The 23,920-nt window shown below is 42.9% G+C and overlaps 1 protein-coding gene and 1 non-coding gene across 3 annotated transcripts in view; both read right to left on the bottom strand.

Moving 5' to 3' along the window:
* Nucleotides 1–19,860, bottom strand: part of PXN (paxillin) — a 65,050-nt gene extending 45,190 nt beyond the window's left edge. The window contains exon 1 of one of the 2 annotated variants that reach the window (XM_035098567.2): nucleotides 19,627–19,860. In XM_035098567.2, the coding sequence (XP_034954458.2) occupies nucleotides 19,627–19,639 (13 nt within the window). In that variant the 5' untranslated portion in view covers nucleotides 19,640–19,860. The remainder of the gene's footprint in view (nucleotides 1–19,626) is intronic. The other variant, XM_035098569.2, reaches the window with a different exon arrangement.
* Nucleotides 19,861–22,177: 2,317 nt separating this feature from the next.
* LOC118076619 (U4 spliceosomal RNA) lies at nucleotides 22,178–22,318 on the bottom strand. Its single transcript, XR_004691525.1, has one exon. It is a non-coding gene; the product is annotated as a U4 spliceosomal RNA (small nuclear RNA).
* Between the last annotated feature and the right edge of the window lie 1,602 nt (nucleotides 22,319–23,920).

Here is a 23,920-nt window from a genome sequence, read left to right as displayed (position 1 = left end):
TGGCAGAGCTGATAGAATGTATTTTAATACAGTATTTTGTTTGAAGCTGCTCTGAGTGGATGGGGAAACCTAGCCAGATGCGCAGGGTATGATTAATTAAGTATTATTATTATCATCATAATCATCCCTCCCATTGAGGCAGCCTGATGGAAAGGCTGCTGTCAGGTGCCAGGTGAAGAGGGGAGGTCTGATAGAGCTAGTCTATGAAACACAAACCCTAAATTAGACCTCTCCTATACATGGAACGCTTCAGGGATGTTTCCTGGACCAAGAAAAACATTAGCTACCTTTATTGGGGGGTGGGGTATAACAACAAATAATATTTCGTTCTGCCTCTAGGCACAGCAGAGGACAATGGAGCCACAAGCATTCTCAGACCCTTTTGAGGAGGAGAAGGCCACCAACACAAGATGCAGAAATCTCCAAAAAGGGCTTCATGAAGCAACCAAAATTCATTGGATAGCATTCATGAAGGATTAGCAAAGGTGGAATTATTATGCTATACAGATAAGAATTACAAACAGCATGTATTGCTTTCAGAAATTAGCAGGGTAGTCAGCATTTGAGTAAAGGCAAATCAAACCAACCATTAACCATAGATTAATACATACACACACACACACACACACACACATGAAACAAGAATCCATTGGTAAAAAATAAGAATCAGATGCACTATTAATAGCTCAAAGCAAGAATTCAAACCACCTCTATAAATAAAGATGAGCAGTATTTCCTGAAATCATAAAGAGGAGAACCAAAAAGAGATATGTGTGGTCTATAATTTTAGAGCCATTTTTATTACATTCTTGTAAGAAAATCTATTTATAATATGAAATATACATGTATATTTCAGTTGTACTGCAGTGGACCAAAGCTCACACTTTGAAAGAGATTTATTAGAGAATAATGAAAAACTATTATCTAAAATGTGTAAGTTATTATTAGACTGGGAAACAAAAAATGAGCTGGTAAAAAAACCTTAATGATACACTGGGCAAGTGACATTGGGCATAATATAGAATTTGATCTCCAGGAAAAATTGCGGAAGGATCTGAAATTCACTGCATGCTACACCCTGAAGGAAAATTATATGAAAACAATGCATACATGCATAAACCAAGTAGATTAGCTAGGATGTATAAATCTGAAATACGTACGTGTTGGAAATGTAAGGAAAATGAAGGAACCTTTTCCCACATGTGGTGGGCATGCAAAAAAGTTAAGGAGTACTGGGAAATGATTTATAATGAGATTTAAAAAATGTTCAAACTACCCTTCCCAAAAAACTCAGATGCATTCGTGTTCAGAATATTTCAGATGAAGGTACCCAGAAGTCAGAAAAACTTATTCATGTATACGACAACAACAGCTTGGATCCTGTTAGCCAAAAAAGGAGGATTGGCAACTTAAGATGATGGAATACGCAGAAGTTGCAGGCCTAATAAGTAGGGTAAGAGAGCAAGAGGAATGAGTATTCAAAGAAGAGTGGGATTTTTTTGTTGAATACGTAGAAAATAATTGTACACAGATGAAAACGCTGGGGGCATTAAGGTAAATTCAACAGTATTACATATCTAAAGGGGGAAAATTGAATCAAATGGATATATAAGAATAAGCAGGAATTGTGGTTAAAATAAAGGTGCCTTGGAAAGGGAAGAAGGGAAGTCATTGAATGCATTGGTATACTGAAATACTTCAATATGGAAATGTATATCTAAAAACTTTTCAATAAAATGTTTATTTAAAAAACTGTTATGCTTTGTTTGCAATACTAATTAGTAGAAGTAGATTAGATTATGGTTAAATTCCTTAGAATTTTGTTTATCTTTAGCTGGTATTTGTATAAGGCTCTTTCTAACAGAAGGGATTGAACGCTAAGAGAGCACAGCAACTGTTGTTGTTATTTTATTTATACCCCGCCCATCTGGCTAGGTTTCCCCAGCCACTCTGGGTGGCTTCCAGCAGAATACAAAAACATAATAAAACATCAAATGTTAAAAACTTCCCAATACAGAACTGCCTTTCACTTTGCAAAGTGAAATTAAGAGAGACCAATTTTGTTAACCATAGACTGCAAAGCAAAAAAAATTTGGACAGATATGGGAAGCTTTTTAAAAACAAAAACAAAAAGATTAAACAATTTATAAGTAATCATCAGACAAGAAACTGGCACTGTATAAGAAGGATGAATGTGGTTTTTTAAAGTGTTAAAGCTCTATGATTATTTGACAGATTAAAAGTGATCATTTTGAAAAGCTGAGAAATCGGGGCCAGCAACCATCAGCCTGGATAGAACAAGATAATCAAAGTCCCAACTATTAGCAGGATATGGCGTAAATAAGATACATTCTTGTGACCTCAGTTGCATAAAATTGTTATGTTCCAGGCTTTATCCTCATGACCCAGCATGGCCGCTAGTTAAGAGAGCACCTCTGAATGGAGGGCAAAAGCCTAAACCTTAGTGTACAATAGAGATAAATAACCTCTGGCCCTCTCAATGCTGTTGGGACTTGGACTTCCATCAGCCCCAGGGAAGGTGTGAGTTATAGTGCCAACAGCAGCTGAGGGGCTACAGGCTCCCCATAAGGAAAGTACCTGTTTTTAAGTTCCTACGACAGGATTGTTTGGTGCTTTTTATTTTACTATGCTGGTACATTTGAGCTTTAACACAGGTTGCCTCTTAAGCATATGGTATTGCTGCTTTTTGTAGCATTGTGGTTTTATTTATCAAACTTTTATAATGTACACTTCAGCTCTGCATGCTACACAGAATCGGCTGAGTGGGACAGTAGACCCACTGTTCATATGATGCATAAAATCTCCCTGCACCACAAATACTTTTAAGCAGCTTTTCTCAACCTCTTGTCCTGCCTGTCTACAATCATGTTTCTCCACAACACTGAGGGCATGCAGCTTGCTAATCTTTTAAATGAAAAATGGAAATTCTCAAGAGCTGAAGACTCACTTCCATGGATCTCCTCCTCACTACAACCCTGAGAGATAGGATATGCAGTGTGTGTGGCTGATGACTCAGGGAGCTTTGTGTCTGAATGAGCCTAGGTCTTCCCAATTATAGCCTGGCACTATTACACCACCCTGATTCTCTCCAGCTCTTCGGAACAGAATACCACATGTCCTTTCCTCATTACTGCCTAGCCCTCTTCTGTTTGTACTCCCTTCCCTGAAACACACGTCCAAATCTCACCACTTGCAGAACAAACAAGAACATACCCAGATCCAAAATCTAAAAAGTGGGAGGAGAGAACATGGTTATTTCTGCTAAGCAAGCCATGGACTATGCTGCATTCCATTTGATTAAAACAATTACCAGAAAGGCAGCCAAGAATTACATAAAACTTCCTCTCTGCACCACCCCAGCTCCTTTCCTCCACCCGCATATTTCATACTGCTTTCCAGCCCTATTTGTACCATGCACAGATTATGCACGCCACCCTATGAAAACTGGGCTGAAGGGAGCAACACAAGGCCCTTTAAACATCACATGCAGACAAATATATAAAGCAACCAGGATGTGAAATGCAGGCATGCCTTACTGACCCAAGAATCCTAGGCAACAACCAAGAGTAGTGTAAACAAGTGTGGGGTTGCCCCTGAATACTGCTTCCATGGGTGCAGAGTTGTTCATTTCCATGTACCTGTATCTCTTTATCATGGAGATGCCTCTCTTGTCCCCCATTACAGGTAATGTGGCTCATTGTAGACAATGGACAGCAGCATACATCCACTGAGTACCACAGGAGGGGAAAGTGCTCTTGTGTTTGAGTTGCGCTTGCAGGTTTCCCACAGGCATCTGGTTGGCCACTCTGAGAACAGGATGTTGGACCAAATGGTTCAACCAGCAGGTTCATGTGTTATTGAGGTGGGGAAAGCTCTTCATTTTGTCAAGCTACATTCTCTGCCTGACTTCTGACTTGAGCACATAAGTAATGGACCAACACCCAGGATTAGCACCCAGAAACACCAGGCCCATAACTACGTAGTCACTTCAGCATTTGAGGAAGTTTCCTCTACATGTCGACCCCACTTCCAAGAATCAGTAGCAAGGCAAGTTAAGAATAGTGGTGAATCTTTGACAGCAGCACTGCTGAAATGCCAAGCCCCCACAGGTCCAATAACTGAACCTATTTAATTTTAAATATTTTGTTCATTAATTCAATTTATATATCCCGCCCTTCCTACTATGCAAAAAATCTGACAGCTGATGTCGTCCAATGTCATTGTTTCTCCAGTTTTCTGTTTCTCCACTAGAATGGCTGGAATTTTTTTGAGTGCTGCAGGGCACAGGGCTGGGCACAGGGCTAATGAGAAGGTGCTATAGTACAACTCTGCGTGGGCTGTTGGCACTCCTCAATACCTTGCCTCTGAGCATGCTAGCATCTGGCTTCTCATCTAACACCTTGAAAACTTGCTTAATTATTCCATTCTGAAAACAAAATATTACATAATATAACCTGCTTTTAATAAATCAGAATTTGATACCCTTCTGCTTGCAGCAGAGATCAGAATATAGGAAGCGGCCATACACCAAGTCAAACCCTTGATCCATCAGTTCAAACAACACTAACTGGCAGCAGCTCTCTGGGGTTTCAGCCCTATCTGGAGATACTGTACTGGAAATTTATAACCTAAGAATTTTTGCATGCAAACCTTGTGCTCTGCCAATGAGCTACAGTTGCAGAGCCCTTATCAGCTACACGGCTGAAAGGAAACCCTAAAAGGAACACTAGTTAAAGGAGCATGTCCATTAAAAAGCAGATCCAGCCCTTGAATTAAAATTATCCAATTGTAAGATAATGACTCTGTCTTCGGTTTGACTGACATACAAGATTTTCTTGCATTTTACAGGAGTGAAAAGAGACCAGTTGTCCTTGGTTATGCCTTACCCACGTGCACAACTGGAGGCACTGATAAGAGATGATATGATGTCAAAGAGATGGTATTTCTTCCCCTCCCCCTACTCCTTATGCAGAGTTTCTTTTGAAATGCCAGAGAGGCTTACAGCTAGTAGGAACAGCTCCAGCTTTATAAATGCCAAGGACCATGAAGCCCACACAGCAGGAAAAGGAAACAGAGGCCCTGGGGCCAAATCTAGCCCTCCAGTCACCGCCAGCTAAACATCCATTTGCCAACTTTAGGACAAGAGACGGAATGCAGGAGAGAGGAGATTCCAATGCTGCCGCACCACTTTTAAATGGCTGTAAGCCCCGCCTTCAGGCCGGCCCTATTGGTAAGCCAGCGGCTTGGCGCGGCAGCAGGGATTGGCTGCAGCAGGGGGCCGCTACACGCCCCACTGCTTGCCGCGAGGAGCGGGTCCCGCCCGCAAAGTCTCCCCTCGTGGAGGAGGAGAGATCCTGTGGCAATTGGACTTGCTTGAGGTTTATTAAGGGCAGGGATAGGGAACCTGTGACCCTCCATATGCTGTTGGAACTACAGTTCCCATCATCCCTGACCAGTGACTGGGGCCGATGGGAGTTGAAATCCCCCATCTCAAATTTAGGGGCTGATAAGTGGGCCCCTGGCACAACCCCTCTCATTCAACCCGCCTCAAAGTGGCCCTCCCATAAAACTACTTGCCACCAGATGTACCAGCACAATAAGATCTCCTCTCCCTTTTCTATTCCCCCCACCCCTCAATCTGCTCTGGAGGGGAGGGGGAACACCTACAACAGATTTGGAGGGAGGCAAAGGAAGAGGAAGACCTGTTGCAGAGAGAAAAGTCATTGTGTTAACAGGACAGCTTTGTTAGATACAACCCATTCTCCTGAGTCTATTCATTGCTTAGACAAGCTCAGTAGTTCATTTCTAAAATAAGAGCAAATTGCCACATCTCTGAACCATAAAGTGCTTTCACCAATGATAGACTCGTGTGAAGGAGACAGCTGTGGTTTCTTAGTGGCATGGGAAAGGCACACCGTGCATTTATTAGATAAATTCATGGAGGATAATGCTATCAATGGCTACTAACAATGCTGGCAATGTTCTACATCTGCTGTCGGAGGCAGTATGTCCCTGAATGCCAGTTCCTGGGAATCACACATGGGTAAAGTACATACCCTCCAGCATCCCACTGATCAAAATCGGAATGCTAGGGTTTTGGTCCCAAGCTCTAGCGGGAGCCAGCTGATTCAAATGATACCAAAAACGAGTGTCTTTTGGTCTGGTATTTTGACATGAGTCCCCCAAAAGAGCATGTTTTAGTACTGTGCTCTGGTGCGAGCCAGCTAATTTGTACCAGAGCACAAGACCAAAACACCGAATGGCTTCTTTAATCTGTGATGCTCTGCGTAAACTGGGACTGTTGAGGGATATGAGAGTGCTGTTGCACTCAGATACCGTATTTTTCCATGTATAAAACGCCATGTATAACATGACCCCTATTTTTTCGGACTCCAAATAAAGAAATCCCCCATATCCACTATCCGTGTATAAGACGACCCCCAAAGCATACTGGTGCTTTAAATAAGTTACCAAGCTCAGTTCTGAGCTCTGGCTCAGATTAAGGCTTGTTTGGGGCCATCAGGTGTGCCTTTCTTTGGATGAAAAGGAATTTAAGGACACCATGTTGAGATACAAGCTTTCTAAATGGACCACAGGGGAATGAGTCTGAGGGTTTTTTTCTCTCTGAGAAGACTAAGTACCCACTTGATACTCCCACTTGTGCTATTTGTTCATGCCAGACAGAACTGCAATCTCAAATCGCATTAAGGTTTGGTACACCATGGTATTTGTCTACTAAAATCCTTCATTAAAAACAAAACAAAACCTTTTGTAGCCATCCCAGCGCTGTGTTTACACAGTCGGTTATTGTGCTACAATAACACCCCTGTAATCACTTCAGTCCGATTGGTTTACATGTTCAAAGGACGAATTTGAGGTTGAAGTAAGCAGACAGCCTACCATCCCTCATGACAGCAGGGAGACTCCTAACTCACTCTGCATTAACCCTGGGATTCCAGGTGAACAATAATTCAAGTTAGCATCTCCAGTGGGTGGAATTCCTATTTTCCCTGCAGGGAAAGGCAATGACCCAAAAAAGAACCAACAGAGTCAGCAAAGGGTGATGGGGTGGGAAAGCTGAACAGTGTCTGCCCTGTTCACATTTAAAGTAGGGAGGAGTATCTATTTTTATTTTTTACACAGAATGGAGTGGGCAGATCAGGGTTGCTAAACGCTCCCCCTCTTCCTAGTGGTGCAGCAACAAACCTACTAGCACATTTGCGAAGCTAAACAGGGTCCGGTATGGTTTCAAACTGGATGGAAGACTGTGTTTTGAGGTTCCTGCATTGCGGGGAGTTGGACTAGATTACCCTCGGGGTACCAATTCTACAATTCTATGATTCTATTATTTCAGCTTACCTTCATACTTCAAATAACTTTCATCCCAACTAAACTTCAGTAAAGAGCCAGCTGGGGAGAAAACCACTTAAAGCAATAAAGCATGGTCTGGGGGTGAAAGGGGGAGATTTGTTACCTTCACCTACATGCTCTTTTTCTTATTTTTATTTTTTTAAAGGACTGTATTCTCGTGTTATATATCAACAGCACAGGCATGTACATAAACGACCACTGTGAGAACAGGATGCTGGAATAGATTGGCCATTGCCCTGATCCAGCCAGCTCTTCGTATGTTCTTATAAACATGCATCTGCCCCCATCACATCTAGAACAGTACTAAAATACTATGGAATTCATGAACTATGAATAATACCAGGATAGAAGATAACCACTTGGATTCCTAGCTGTGTAGACAAGCCTATATTCCACCCTCTGCTTATGTTCCTAGCATTCAGAGTTGCAGAAGTTCACATCTGTAGGAATTATGGTGTTATTGGCTCTGAATGACAGAGCCAAGCGAATTACGTAGCCAATACAAAATGTGAGCTGCAGTCCTTGCACGGGCTGTATGTGCACCCACACCCTGCCCTGCCTCCAATGCTGCAGTAAAGAGATCCAAGCCTAGCACAATAGCTTCAGGTCTCACAAGCCATCAGAGTTCAGGAAAGCCATAAAGGCACCATTGTGAATTCCAAATTACATGGATGCTGGTTAAATGTCTAAGCTTAAAGAGCAAACTTGTGAGCAGTGAAGCAGGCAAAGTCAGAGGAAAGCATTCAAGAAATCTGGAAGGATTCTTCCTAGGGCTTCCCAAGGCTGTTAACTTTGCTGCATTAAATGTGCATTCTGTAGTAGACCTCATTTGTAATGTTTTATTTTGAAATCTTTAAGATAATATTTTAAGGTTCCTATTAATTATGTTAGTTTGAATATATACTTTATATTTGACTTGCTTCAGTAATGTTTTATTCTGGATTGTTTTACTTGATGTTTTAATTTAGGGTGTAAACCGCTTTGAGATCTTTTTCTTAATATTAGAAAAATGAAATGAAATGAATAACAACAAATGAAATGAAATAAATAATAACAACAACAACAAATCTGAGGTTTAACTGTCCCCTAGGAGCGATGTCCTGGAGTAAGCCACGCAACTCCAGATAAGGAATGGAAAGCCTCTAAAGGACAGGGCAGAATGCATACGCCTTTCGCTTTTAAATATTCTGTTTAGCTTCACGGAGAGAAATAGGTGATGTAACAGAAAGCTATAAGGACATGGAGAAAGCGAGCATAGGATATATATCATGAAAGAGAAAGAGAGAGAGAGAGAGGGAGGGAGAGAGAAAGAGAGAGAGATTTACTGTGGTACCTCGGTTTAAGTACACAATTGGTTCCGGAAGTCTGTACTTAACCTGAAGCGTACTTAACTTGAAGCGAACTTTCCCATTGAAAGTAATGGAAAGTGGATTAATCCGTTCCAGACGGGTCCGCGGAGTACTTAAACTCAAAGTACTCAAACCGAGGCGTACTTAAACCGAGGTATGACTGTATTATTGATCCATTACTCCAGGGAGAGCAGATACTTGCATACTCTGAGACACAAAGGAGTTAAAAAGTTATCTGCAGAGTCCAGACTTTCCATGGAAATGCTACAGAAAGGGGGGCAAGGGGGGCTTTGCATCACACACTGCTTCAGGCACAGGACTTCTTCCAAGTCCTGCAAGACAATAGCACCTCTGTTTTACAAGGGAATTGAAGCACTTAAGGAGGAAGGCAGTAGGAAAGGGGGAATCACTCTTCACTCTGGTGGGGTTACAGACAAATTTACATACATACCCCAGTGGGGGCAACACTCTCAGGAACCTCAGCAAGCAAAACAAAACAAAAAACAAAAACCCAACATTCCAAACTAAAGCCATTTCCTGGTTGTAGCTCACAAGGAGGGTGTTTCAACAACAGTCAGTTAAGTCCAGAAACAGATCACCATTCAAACACTGCAGTGCATCTAACAATAATGAAGCCCGTGCAGAAAAAGCCCACTCTCAAACAAGCAGAATGGCTTCACAGGCAGAAGCTAGGGCTCTTTCTCTCTTTTTTCTATGAGAAAACAGACTAATGTGAGTGTATGTGCTCTACTTCAGGCCCAAAAGAGCTCCAATCAAAAACAGGCAAAGGTATTGCTGCCTTCTACAGGAGCGTGGAAAAATTCCCTACCACAGAAAGCGGGAAGAGAAATGCACCAAGAGAGAAAACAAAATTCAAAGCATACAGTAAAATTCTTTGGTGGAGAGGGGAAAGATGTTTTAAGGTGACCCACAGCACATCTACATCTGTCAGAGTATCTCTTCCGCCATTCTAGCTTCCCACTTCACAAGGAAGTTCTCTACCACAAGTCCAACAGAAGCAGTCACAAGAGCATTGAACCCCCAAATACAGGAACGAGGGAATTGTGGACCTTCATATGGTGTGGGGCCAGAACTCACAACAGCCCAAGCCAGCATAGTCAACGGTCAAGGTCAATAATGGGAGTTGTGGTCCACCAACAACTGGAGAGCTGCAGGTTCCCCAGTCACGAGTCACATTGGCTGTAATTGGGGACAAATGGGGTATATCCACGGGTAGAGATGTAGGTGCACGGTCCCCCATCCCTGCCCTAGCATCTTTTACAACAGATCTGGATTCATGTCACTTAATAATTCTGGTGCAGTTTCACTGATCTGAATGGAGTTTAACAGTGATCACTCTGGAACTCCCTGCCTACTGACACCAGGAGGCATCTTTACCACACTTTTTGGCATCTGATTAAATTGTTTCTGTTTAGCCAAGCCTACCCAGACATGTACAGCTGACATACATTTTGATTTCTAATGTTAACTGCTAGTTTTACTTACACTTTTTAATTTTTTTAACTTGCTTTTAACTTTGACAATTATTGATAATTTCAATGTACACTTGCTTTTAACTTTGACAATTATTGATAATTTCAATGTACATTTTATGTATCTTACAAATCACTCAGACTTTTTATTTACAGTTAAGTGATAGGTAAGGTAAAAAAAAAGGACCCCTCGATGGTTAAGTCCAGTCAAATTTGACTATAGAGTGTGGTGCTCGTAAGGTCGGCAGTTCGGATCCACGTGACGGGGTGAGTTCCCATTGCTTTGTCTCAGCTCCCGCCAAACTAGCAATTCAAAAGTTAAGTGATATACAAATATTGATATATCACTAAGGATCAAACATCACATAAAACAGTGGGATTTACTTCTGAGTAACTCTGTGTAGGATGCACTGTGAATGTGTTAGTTTCAGTGGACAAAATTTAGAAAGCTGTGATCTTTGCTTACTGAAGAAAATGTATTTTTTACTTAAATATACTGTGGTTCAGTGTTGAAAAAAACTCAGACATATGGGTTACCTTGGCCCCTAAATCACCTTATAGATGGCACCTAACATTTCCTCAGTTCTATACAGGGCTAGCTGATAAGGCTCCCAAGGATTGGAAGAATTTTTCTAGCTCCAAAATAGGAAACAAATAAATAAGCTGAAATTAAAGTCCCTGAGAACTGTGTGCCTTGGTATACTTCCATTCTTTTCAATAAGATGATTTATACAAGAAAGGCTCTCCAAGCTTTGTGTCCAATATTCCTTGCATTACCTTCACATAAGACAATACTCCCACTCCTTAAGCCTCCAGCTGTAGCTGGTACTGAAATTTTGGGGAAGGGAGAACAAAAACAAAAACCCTAAAAGTTCACAGAAATTAAAAAAAGTCTTGATCTCGCCTGCTAGCTAATGAAGCTACAGATCTGCCTTTGCCAACCCAGCACCCTCCAGATGTTTTGGACGACAACTGCCATCTAATCCTCCCACCACTGGCTATAGCTGATGGCACCTGTAAGTCCAAAACATCTGCAGAACACCAGGTTGGCAAAGGCTCCCTTCATGGTAGCATCCACAGAGGATCCCCAGCTTCCCCAAGCAGGGATTGTGTGGTCCAATTGTTAGAGTACTGGACAAGGACAAGGGAGACAAGAATTCAATCCCAACTCAGCCATAAAACTCACTGGGTGACCCTGGATCAATCACTATTTCTCAGACTAGCCTACTTCACAAGTTTGTTGTGAGGCTAAAAATGTGGGGGTGCTGGAGCACCTTAGAAGAAATATGCAAGTTAAATGTAATAAGTAATGAAAAAAGAGAGAAGCATAGGAAGCAGTGCTTGTGAACATGGTGCATTGCAGCCTGAGAGCCCTTTCCCTGTCTGTGTGGACTGCATGGCTGCTGTCTTGTGTCTGCTGTGGGGGCAAGTAATCGGCAAAGGATCAGTTGGATAGCAGGTTATCAAGTACACCAACTGAGAGCACTCACGATGCAATTAAGAAGATAAAATAGAATGTCATGTCCCAAGAATGCATTGTGTGAAATTACCACAGGTGATCACATCCATCCAAAAGTAAGTGTTGAAACTCATCTGCTTCTCTGCTATTTAGATTTTTATATTCGGATTTTCTGAATCTGAAGCTGTGGACATAGAAAAAGAAGTTTGTGGCTTTCCTAGAGGAGAAGTACAGTGGTACCTCTACTTGTATTGTCCCTGAATAAAAATGAAACTCTCAGTTTCCTTTTTTGCTTGCCTCAATCATGAATGTACAGTGGTACCTTGGGTTATGAACTTAATTCGTTTCGGAGGTCCATTCTTAACCCAAAACCGTTCTTAACCTGATGCGCACTTTCGCTAATGGGGCCTCCTGCTGCCGCTGTGCCGCCGGCATACGATTTCCGTTCTCATCCTGGGGCAAAGTTCTCAACCCAAGGTACTACAGTGGTACCTCGGTTTATGAACACAATTGGTTCCGGAAGTCTGTTCATAAACTGAAGCGTTCATAAACTGAAGCGAACTTTCCCATTGAAAGTAATGGAAAGTGGATTAATCCGTTCCAGACAGTCCGCGGAGTACTTAAACTGAAGCGTTCATAAACTGAAGCAAACTTTCCCATTGAAAGTAATGGAAAGTGGATTAATCCGTTCCAGACGGGTCCGCGGAGTACTTAAACTGAAATGTTCATAAACTGAAGCATGGGTGTAATTGGTTCCGGAAGTCTGTTCATAAACTGAAGCGTTCATAAACTGAAGCGAACTTTCCCATTGAAAGTAATGGAAAATGAATTAATCCATTCCAGATGGGTCCGCAGCGTTCATAAACCGAAAATTCATAAACCGAGGTGTTCATAAACCGAGGTTCCACTGTACCGTGTTTCTCCTTTTTTTAAGACACCGTCTTATAACTTTTTTCCTCAAAATAACACAGGGTGGCTTATTTTTGGTGGGATGCCTTATTTTTTCCCCTCCTCCTCCTGCCGCGGCCGGCATTGCTGCTGCACCTATCACTATGTCTTATTTTCGGGGTATGGCTTATATTCCTTGAATGCTTAAAAATCCTGCTATGGCTTATTTAATGACTACGTCTTAAAATAGGGGAAACAGGGTACCGTGGTACCTCTACTTACGAATTTAATGCGTTCCAAACGCACATTCGTAAGTAAAAAAAAAAATGTAAGTCGGATCCCATAGGAATGCATTGGGAGAAAAATTCATAAGTCGAAGCAACCCTATCTAAAAATTCATAAGTAGAAAAAATCCTATCTAAACAGCATCCAAGATGGCGGACGGAGCTCCATTCATAAGTAGAAACATTCGTAAGTCAAGTCATTCGTAAGTAGAGGTACCACTGTACTTGGATAGCGGAGTTTGGAAGCAAAGTGTTTGTAACCCGAAGCGTTTGTAACCCGAGGTACCACTGTAATATCATGTACTTTCAGAGAACCAAATGCTTTACACATGTCAGCCACAAACTGGGGGTTTTCTCACTCTCATTTACAGATGAGGAAGTGAAAGTAGGAGCAAGAAAACTTATGGGTGGGCTAGATGCTTAATCTAAGTGTGTAACAAACAGCAGGAAAAAGGGAACAATTTCAATCATCTCTCCTGTGTTTTCATCTATACCACCAACAACCAAGCCTAGTAATACAACTGGAAATAAATCGTTTCAAATACTGCAAGTTAACAATACACATGACAAACCTACAAAAAAAAAAACAGATTAAGCATCCCACTATGGAGAATAGTCACTGGTGCAGCAGTACACCATCTGACCAGATGGCAGAGTCACAAATACCTCAGTGAATTTATGGAATGCAACAGCTGTAGCTTGTATATTTCAATACCCATGATCTTAGCACATACTGGAAAGTTTCTCTGCTCATTTCATAAACGTCATCAAATTGTGTATGCTTAGCTAGAGAACCTCTCAAGGAAAGTTGAAAACTGTTCACAAAAACGAATTACAATTATGAGAAAGCTTTTAAACCTTGGAGTAAGACCCCCAAGGACCCTTCAGACCGAACCACATATGCCACATGTTTTAAGCAGTGCCACACCACTTCAAACAGTCATTGCTTCCCCAAAATAATCCTGGGAATTGTAGTTTAAGATGATGGCAGCTGTTAGGAAACACACACCCCATTTCCTCTCTCATGTAACTAAAATTTCCACAGTTCTCTGCGAAGAAGAATTGATTGTAAAAGTGTAGCTTGGAATTGTAGCTCTGTGACGGGAATAGGGGTCTCCTACAACTCTCAGCACCCTTAAACTACAGTGCCCAAGATTCTTTGGAGGGAAACATGACTGTTAATGTGGTTTGATTACCCTTCATACGTATGGTGCAGATGTGGTCTAAGATATACCCAATCAGGGCCAACCCAATGTATTTTACTTCCTTAGGAAGGACAAGCCCCTCCCCCCACCTCATTTCCCAAATTCCATCTACAGAAGCCAAGCCAACCCAACTGGCAACTGACATTTCAGTGGTGGTAAAGGGGTAGCATTCTCCCATTGCCTCTAAAAACAGCAGGCTAGTTAGAGCAGGGTGGTCCAAATTTTCATACCAAGAGGGTCACAAGAGTACTTTGACTCTGTGACAGAACCTGTGGGCCACATACTGTCTTGTTGCATGGGGAGGGGAGAGAGAGTCCAAAATTTGACGCCTCCCCCTAGCCCTCACACTGCCTTCCCAAAGCAGCTGAGCAAGACACCTGTAATTGGGAAGGAGGTTCCTTCTCAAAGCTGGGAAAGTGCTTATTAAGCATTGGGAAGAAGGCAGGAGGGTTCTACATCCTGTCAAAGCCCTCACACCTCATTTCCAAAGCCCAGCGCCTCGCTTACCCAGCTTTGGGAAGGCAACTGAAGGGTGGCAGGGGGAGTGTTGAAAGTTGCCAAGGGCCACGAAAAGGCCTCAAGCGCCACATGTGGCCCTTGGGCTTTGCGTTAAGACTACCATGAGTTAAAGGGAAGGCATGTGGCACATGCACACACAGGACTGTCCTCCGAAACCTTGCAGCCACTTCCCTTCCCCTGCCCCTCTCTGATGCTAGGGATGTGTGAATCAGTCAATTTTGGCTTCTCTCAGTTTCTCATTTGTCTAATCTTAAAATCATATTTCCACATAAATCTGCAATTTACAAAAAAATTCCAGCATTTTAGTGCAAATTTATTTTAATATGCATGTTTGTATGCAATTTTGCCTGATGTACACATTTTTGCAAAGCAATGTTCCCTAACATCATGCATTTTTATGTTATTTTCACTAATCTATGCACTAATTAATGCACACTTTGCCTCCAGCATATGCATTTTTGTACATATTACTAGTCTGGAGAACTGCACTGCAAAGTTTGGACAAGTGTGAATGCCAGAGGATGACTGGATTTTGATTCACATTGTTTCAGACAGTGCAAATTAGGTAGCTTCACTTTTAAATACAAACTGAATCAAATTTCTCCTCCCTCTTCCCTAAGGCAGTCACCTCAGTCTGCCTACCAAAAGGGCTGGTCTTACAACTTAACAGGTTCTTGGGAAGGAGAAATACATCAGAGGAAAAGATGGACTTCTATACTCCAATGAGAACTTATCTTTTTTGAGAATTGTTTTATCACATGACTGAGATTCTCAGTCATTTTAAGCAGTCTGCACCCTCCCATATGAAGGGTGCAGAGCATACCGGTGGTCTCAGGTAGTCAGCTGGCTGATGGACACAGTGTCTTGGTGCATTTGTCAAGGCTCAGTTTAGACTTCCTCTTCTGTAGGTGTTATTGCGGACTTTAAATTAGCACGGTAATTGAATACTCTAAGTCTAGTAATAAAACAGAGATTTTCTTGGAGCACATCTGAACAGGATATTTGGTTGCTATTAGAGGAACGATGAAAATGCCATAAATGGATCTTAGGTTACTTGTGAGACAGATTCTTTCTCCAATAAGAGTTGTAGGAAGCAAATACTTTCCAGGGCCCTTCACCCAAGAGTTTTTTTCAACTCTTGTTCAAACCTGAGGTGCTGAAGATTACTTGGGAAGGGCACTCAGAATCCATGCATAGGGAGAAAGGATGACATGATAGTAGGAGCCTCCAACGTCAACATGGTTGTATTTTAGTTTAGTTGTAAAATCAGATGGCTCATTTCACGTCCAAGGGGATCATTTTACAAATGCAAAAATTACAAGCCAAAACTAAATATAGGAGCCAGGTCTTGTTAATATCAATGCCAAGAGAAGGCAATGTGTGATGCCTAGAAGTCTAATGGTATAAATGGAATTGCAGGGCTGAAACAAAAAGTTCCAGACAGGCTATGAATGGAAAGTGTGGCTGGATAAGAGGATAAATCAATTTCAGAAATTGATGCATGTGAGTAAGGTGGTTATTATTATAGGTGAGACAATCCTAGAAGAATAAGGCTGCAATTCTAACCTCATTTCCCTGGAGGGACAAAGGAACTGTTATGGACGAAGTCTGATCATTGGTGACTCTAGAATAGCATTTTTAAAACTGCAGTAGCTCTCTAAGATTTCATGTAGGGGACAAACACAGCTCTACCTGGAGATGCCGGGGACTGAACCAAGGACCTTCTGCATTCAAATCAAGTGCCCTACCACTGAACCCTGCTCCCTCCCCTCAATATAATTCAGCTGAATTCAACAGAATGTCTGAGCAGATACGGTATTGTGGATTGTGCTATAAGCATACATGGTAAGCTCCTCTCCCAGCCTGCCTTTGAATATTCACATCAAGTACACAGAGGGTGCAATTATCAATGACTATCATGAACCACAAGAAAGAAGATAGTTCAGTCAACTTAGGGCAGAAGGCAAGAAACATGAAGTACAAAAAGAATAGCATGTATGCCAACTCAGGTTGCACCAGATGTTGCTACTGGGAAAAGGATGTGTGCTAGAAAACATTAAAGTAAACAGGCTATAACATGAAGGGAACTCAACAGTCAATATAAGCCCACATCCATATCCGAACAATAAACAATTCAGGGTTGAACGAGGAAATTGGAAAGCAGGTATAATATGTTACATATATATTACACCACATACAACATGCAAATGTTTGGGGGTCAATGGCTGTTGTTAAGGTTTGGGGGAGCATGCAGTTATCTTAGATCACATGGCAACAGGAATCAATAACATGGAGGGATAGGTTAGGTAAGGGAGAAGCTCAATAAGAAATGTTTGATGGGGTAGAGATGGAGGATTCGTAAGTGGACTATTATCAGAAAGCAGTGTGCCTGGTTTTTACAGTAGATATAATATGCAGAAGATATTATATGAATTTCCACTAGGTTCTGAGCATACAGGATACAGTCAATAATCACACACAAAGGCTTCATACATGCCATACATTTAAACCACATTAATTCTACCCAGAGGATTCTGGGTAGTGTAGTTTACCCCTCACAAGCCTACAATTCCCAGCACCCTTAACAAAATACAGTTCACATGGTTCTTTGGGGGAAGTCAAGTGTTTTAAATGTGCTTCAAATGTATTCTGGTGCACAAAGCCTATAATTTGGATTAGTGTGGAACCATCAATATGTAAAAAGCATAAGGTGTGCAAAGATTACAGTAAATGGAGTAACCATTTTAAGAGTGTAGGCTTTGGTTGCCTTGCTAACTTCTTGCAACTCCCACATAAAAATGTGACATTTACTGCAGCATGTGCAGGTAGCAGAAACATTTAAACAAATCTTATAAGAAACTGAAAATATACTGTGACATTCAGGTTATGACCTGGGCACATTTTCAGTTATCCCAACCAAGATTTTCCCTCCAGGGGGTGGGGAATGCAGCCAACAAAGGAAAATGATCAACCAAGAGTCTGGTGCAGGAAGAGCAATGAGAAAAATGTAGCCCATACAGAGGCTATGAAATGATGAAGCAGAAAGGAAAAGGGGCTAGGTGCATTGTAACCTAGACTGGGAAAGGGTAGCTAGACTGTGAGTGAAAGCTGGAAAACTGGAGAGGAAGTTTTAACTTTTAAAAAACCAACTTTTACTTATTGCTGGTTTTTGTACAGAAAACAAAAAACCTGAGTTCCTAAAAATGCTGTATTGAGACATGTGACAAACGGAAGCAGTTTTATGTAAAAATAAATAAATAAAATCCCAGAACATGAAAACGAATCATCAGCATGAACAGTCATGCTAACTGAGAAGACACACAAAATAATCTGCTAAACACAAGGGGTTGTATCCACTGTTGGTCATACTCAAAGTAGACCCAATTTAAAGTAGACCTAAATTAAAGGACATGACTGATTGAAGTCCCTTAGTGTCAAAGGGTCTCCTTTGGAGTGAATTAGTTGGCAATAACCCAAGCTGCATAGCTTAAATATAGCTGAGGTGCAACACTGCGATCCTAAACATGCTTACGCAATTGCAGACATAATCACAGACTTAATATCCAAAGGGGCAGCCAAGCTTTACACAACTTTCACAGTCGGCAGAACCTATAAATAAATAAAAACCTCAAAGCAACAGGAAGAGTTTGAATACCTTTATTAAGACTAAAAAGGATGCACCACGTAGGACCCAAGCTCACAACTTCCCCTGCACACTTCTTCAGGCTGTTTTGTAAAGCAAAACTTTTGTGCTTCGGGATATTTAAAAAGTTTGTTGACTACTTTGTGTGCCATTTTAGCAGGCATAATAATAAAACGCTGTGTGCTGCTGCTGAGCTTTGGGGTTTTCTTAGTGGATAGAAACAGATGCCTGCCTTTCTCGTGTACATGCAAGATTCAGAAAAGAATGACCCTTTTCACCTCCAAATTGTATCTGAATGTACTTGAAGGCACACTTGCATCAAGCACTTCACCCAAATCTCTCAAATACGGCCAGAAAATTGGGGTGGGAGATTGCTTCCTTACTGACTTCTGAGAGACTCTCAAGTGGGGTGTGTGAAGAAGTTAAAGGAACCACTTAGAGAAGGGGAGAAGCAGAGAGAACACAGAAGGCGCACAGGGTGAAGAGGAGATATAGCAGATAGGTGAGGGTTTTGCAGGGAGGGAGCAAGAAAGAATCAATTCAACAACAAAATGAATAGAAGGAATCAATTTAACAACAAAAGGAATTTAAGCAAAGTGAGAGGAAGGAGGCGTTAGGCTTAGCGGAGAGGCTTTTATGGAGGATGATGTTACAGTGATGTTACAATATTCATATTGTTTGGGGGGGGGGGAGGAAATGGCAAGAGCCCCGTTAAGGTGGAGAGGAAGCTGGTAGGGAGGGAAGGGGAAGAAGTTGGAGGATGCAACAGTTAGGGACCAGCGGGGACTCCCCCCCCCCCAAAAAAAAATAAGCGAGCAATGGAAGCACGTAATAAACTACTGGGACCCTTCCTACCCCCACGAAAAGGAAAGATAATGGATCCGTGGGACTCCCTCCTGAGACCTCCGGGTATAGGGCTGTATATAGATTCAATAAATAATAATAACAGTAAGGGAAAATCTCAAAACGGGCCAGTGATAGATCCCCACCAAACACCCCCCCACACACACACACACATCCCCAAGTAAAGGTAAATCAAAGTAGACCAGCGGGCCCCGCCAAACAAGCAAAGGGGGACCTCCCAAAAACGAACAACAAGGGGGGCATAACGGACCTAGACGCCTCTAAAAAAAAATAACCCTGAACGGTGTTGAGGGGACATAATGGAAGGCACCATTGGGGATTCCCCCCTCAAGAAAAAGTAAAGAAAGGTGGAGTTATGAGAGGAGGGGTAGTGTCCGAAGAGGAAAAAAGACAAAATTGTGAGGGAAATTGGCGACGATTTGGGAAGGGGGGGGGGAAGAGTCCGACTCTGAGGGGAAGGGGAAGTTGCCCCATGTCGGACCTCCTGCCTGCCTCCTTCCCTCCCTCGCCCTCCCGCCCTTCAAGCTCACCGAGGTCGTCCATGTTGCCGTCTGGCCGCCACTCCCCGCTCGACTGGAGGGAAGCGCAGCCGCAACTTTCCCCTCTCACGGCTGCTTCTTTTTCCCTTCGCTCGCGCAGGCAGCGCGTCCCGGAGAAGCCCCGCTCGCTTCTCTCTCTCTCTCTTTCTCTTGCGCGCGCGCGCGCGCACACACACAAACCGCCCGCCCGCCGCCGCCGCCGCCGCAGCAAACTACCTCAGGCGGGCGCGAGCTCGAACTCAGGTACGCGCACGCTGCTTCCCGCTAGCCCCCCCCCTCCATCTACACTCCCAACCAAGCCGCGACATAAATCTATACAGAGGGAGGGAGAAGAAAGAGACCCCCGAATAGGCTTAGAAGCGCCACCGCCTCCTAGCGGCCACCCGCGGGATGTGTGTGAGCGGGCTCGCCGGGGAGGTTAATATTCGACCCTCCGGGGTAGGAAGGAAGGAACGCACGCCGTCATTAGGCTGGGTCATACAGTCACAAGCTCGCCTACCTCGCAGGGTTGTTGTGGGGACAATTTTTGTGGTTTTATATTTTTTATTTTGCTCTGCGAAGCGCCCTGATGCCTTCGGGTATAATAATAATAATAATAATAATAATAATAATAATAATAATAATAATAATAATAATAACAACAACAACAATAATTGGATATTTGGATAATAATATTTGGATAATAAGAATATTTGCATATTCCTGCATTGCTGGGGGTTGGACTAAATCAGGCATCCCCAAACTGCAGCCCTCCAGATGTTTTTGCCTACAACTCCCACAATCCCTCGCTAACAGGACCAGTGGTCGGGGAAGATGGGAATTGTAGTCCAAAACATCTGGAGGGCCGAAGTTTGGGGGTGCCTGTTGAAATGTGTGCCTGTCATCTCCGCCCCTTTAGATGTCCTTGTTGTTTACTGGGAGGTCAACCATCACAAGAGCTCTGGCCATGTGCTCTTAAGTGTTATAACATATGTTCCGGATAGCTCAGCTGGGTGGGTGCTGATAACACCGAGGTTACAGGTTCGACCCCTGTATGGGACAGCTGCATATTCCTGCATTGCTGGGGGTTGGACTAAATCAGGCATCCCCAAACTGCAGCCCTCCAGATGTTTTTGCCTACAACTCCCACAATCCCTCGCTAACAGGACCAGTGGTCGGGGAAGATGGGAATTGTAGTCCAAAACATCTGGAGGGCCGAAGTTTGGGGATGCCTGGACTAATTGGTCCTCAGGATCCCTTCCAACTCTACAGTTCTATGATTTGCATTCCGGCCTTCCTCAAGGTGACTTACATTATTCTCTCCCTCCCCATTTTAATCTTCACTGCGCAGCCCCTATGTGGTAGGTTAGGCTGAGAGAAGGGTGGCTGCTCCAAGGTCTGCCAGTGAGCTCCGCATGGTGGCTGAGTGGAGCCTTGAACTCCTGAGGCCCTTTGACAGGCATCCCTAAACTGTGGCCCTCCAGATGTTTTGGCCCACAACTCCCATGATCCCTAGCTAACAGGACTAGTGGTCAGGGATGATGGGAATTGTAGTCCAAAACATCTGGAGGGCTGGAGTTTGGGGATGCCTGCCCTTTGACATTCTAACTTCGACAGCAGGCTGTCACTCATAGCTCAGTGGTGCAGCATCTGCTTTGAATGCAGAAGGTCCCAGGTTCAATCCTCGGCTGCTCCAGGTAAGGATGGGAATGTATCCTGTCTGGAAACCTGGAGAGGCACTGCCAGTCAGTGTAGACAATACTGAGCTAGATGAACTCGTGGTCTGACTTGGCACTACACACAAAAATACAAGAAACTATGTACAAATCTAGAATGGAGTCCCTAAAATGGTCGGGTGGAATCTTGTACGCCTCCCTCTGGCAATTCCTGCAGCCAAGCTGGTGCCAAACGCATTGCTCTGGTTTCCTGTGGACCACATCAGCAAGGCAGCCCAGGACTTCCATACACACCGCCCATACTTCAGCCCAGGGGAAGTCACTTCAGGCGCTATGATGGATTTACTTGGCTCCCAAGACAGATGCCAACAATTTATATATAGAACCGTAGAGTTGGAAGGGAACACGAGGGTCATCTAGTCCAATCCCCTGCAATGCAGGAATTACATACTGTATTTACAGTCAGAAAATGCCACTTTATCAGTATTTCCTTCTACAACTCTATCATCCTAAAACAGAGCCAACATCCACAGAACAAATGTTTTGCATCTGCCTTTTCCAGCCAGGTGCCCTCCAAATATTTGGGCTACAACTCCCATTATCTCAAAAATCAGCTACAACTTTAAACCCAAAACACAAACGATAACAGCACTAAATAAAAAGGAATAAAGGTATTGTACGGTATTTATAATTGTACCAAACTACACCTTTTTCTAATCAAGACTAACAGCTAAAAACATCTGAAGAAGAATGTTTTTAGTGTGCACGCACACGAAAGCTCATACCAATGACAAACTTAGTTGTCCTCCAACACACTGCTGGAAACTTTTGTTTGTTTGAGTTAAGAACAAAATCACATTAGTCTATTTTTATACCAGGAAAATCAGTCTCCGTAGAGACTGTCAAAAATTGCCATTGCCGACTATATTTCAAGTCGTCATGGCGGGGTATTGGGAAAAGTTTTCAATTAGCAATAATCGCGCCTCGGATTAACCTCATTGGCTACGATACTGCCACTGCGCAAAGCTAACTTTCGTTCGGCAGGCCCTTCGGTCCCCAAGCAAGCAACAATTAATCAGGCTATGGTGAGCAGTCAACCAGGCAAAAGGTGGGGTGCCGATCAGTAGACACCCTGCATCTCAAAATATCCACAGCCACACTTTCATTCAATAAGGGGGGTGGGGTTCCCCCTTTTCTTAGTTACAAAGCTGACGAGCCGTCGCAAAGGCTTCTGGTTGCCTTATGTTAATCGTCTGTGATGTCATACGCGGAAGTCTGAGCAGTTTTCGAGAAAAGAGGTGGGTGCAACGATTCTTTGACTGGCTTCGCTACTCCTATTACAATATAATCCAATTGAGAAATCTGATTCTCTTAGGAGGAGTGTGGTTTAAAGATTTTTTTTTTACATAAACGGTGAACTGATCTCAATAGAACAGCTAACAACAGGCATTGGGGATTTGGATGGCTACAAACAGACCAACTGTGTCACCTTTTGTGGAATTAGGGGCTGAAAGCACAGGCATACAGATCACTAAAGTGAGAAGGCACAAAGGTTGAAAAAAACGCTCTCTTACACAGCACGTTAATCTAAGCATAGTTTTATCACGAGCCCATCTGATGTACGTGTTTGCCCAGATACAAACTGAACTGTTGAAGGCAATGAAGCTGAGCATTGGAGAGAGGATGCTTTCAGAACACTTCCAAAAAGCAAAGACAATGGACCAAGTCTGCCTTGGAAACCTGCTGTCTTTTAGACCACCCTGACAGCCTTTCCCTCTTATCCCAAGCTTGTGTAGGTTAGGGCAGTGAGAGAGAGAAAATATTATGCACATGTCCACAATACTCTTATTTATAAAGCCACAAATTTATGGCTTCCGTGCTGATATTGAGAACAGGTTCTGGCGCTAAACCACTGAGAGTTCCAGCTCAAATGAAACTTATTTGTTGAGCACTCATCCTGATTTGATTTCACAAAGCTTGCACAGAGGTTAGAGTGTGTCGTGTCTTCACTAAATATTTAATTTTGGTTCATTTGCAGGGAGGTTATATGACAATGAGCATTCATCCTGATTTCTTTATTTTGTGGCTTTGTTTTCCCATTCATCATTTATCCTACACTTTTCTCATTTATCATTTATCCCACACTTTTCAGTGCATTTCCCCCCATGCAAAAGTCTGTTGCTGTTTAGTTTTATTTTTTAAGCAAATTTGTTGCACTGGGGTGACAGAGCACTTTCATTGGGCAAACACAAAATAGTGAGAGTCTGGAGGCAACTTGAGTCCCACTTTCACCTCTGTGTGGCCAGTCATCAGGCCTAAAACTTGGTAGCAGGGCTCTAAGGAGAAGCGCAGACCTGAGTGTGTTCTCTGCACACAAGAAAAATAATGGGGGGACTGTTCCATGTAGAGGAGAGGGGCAGTAAAATAAGTTTGGCCACACCCACACCATACATTTAAAACACTATGATGCCACTTTAAGCAGCCATGGCTTCCCCCAAAGCATGATGGGCACTGCAATTTGCTAAGGGTGCTGAGAGTTGTTAAAACTCTATTCCACTCCCATACCGTAGCTACCCTTTCCAGAGTGGTTTATCAATCACCCCCTCTTCACAGTACAACTCTCAGCACCC

Source organism: Zootoca vivipara, chromosome 17, assembly GCF_963506605.1.
Source record: "Zootoca vivipara chromosome 17, rZooViv1.1, whole genome shotgun sequence".
NCBI classification, from domain to species: Eukaryota; Metazoa; Chordata; class Lepidosauria; order Squamata; family Lacertidae; genus Zootoca; species Zootoca vivipara.
This window is presented reverse-complemented; position numbering and strand designations above follow the sequence as displayed.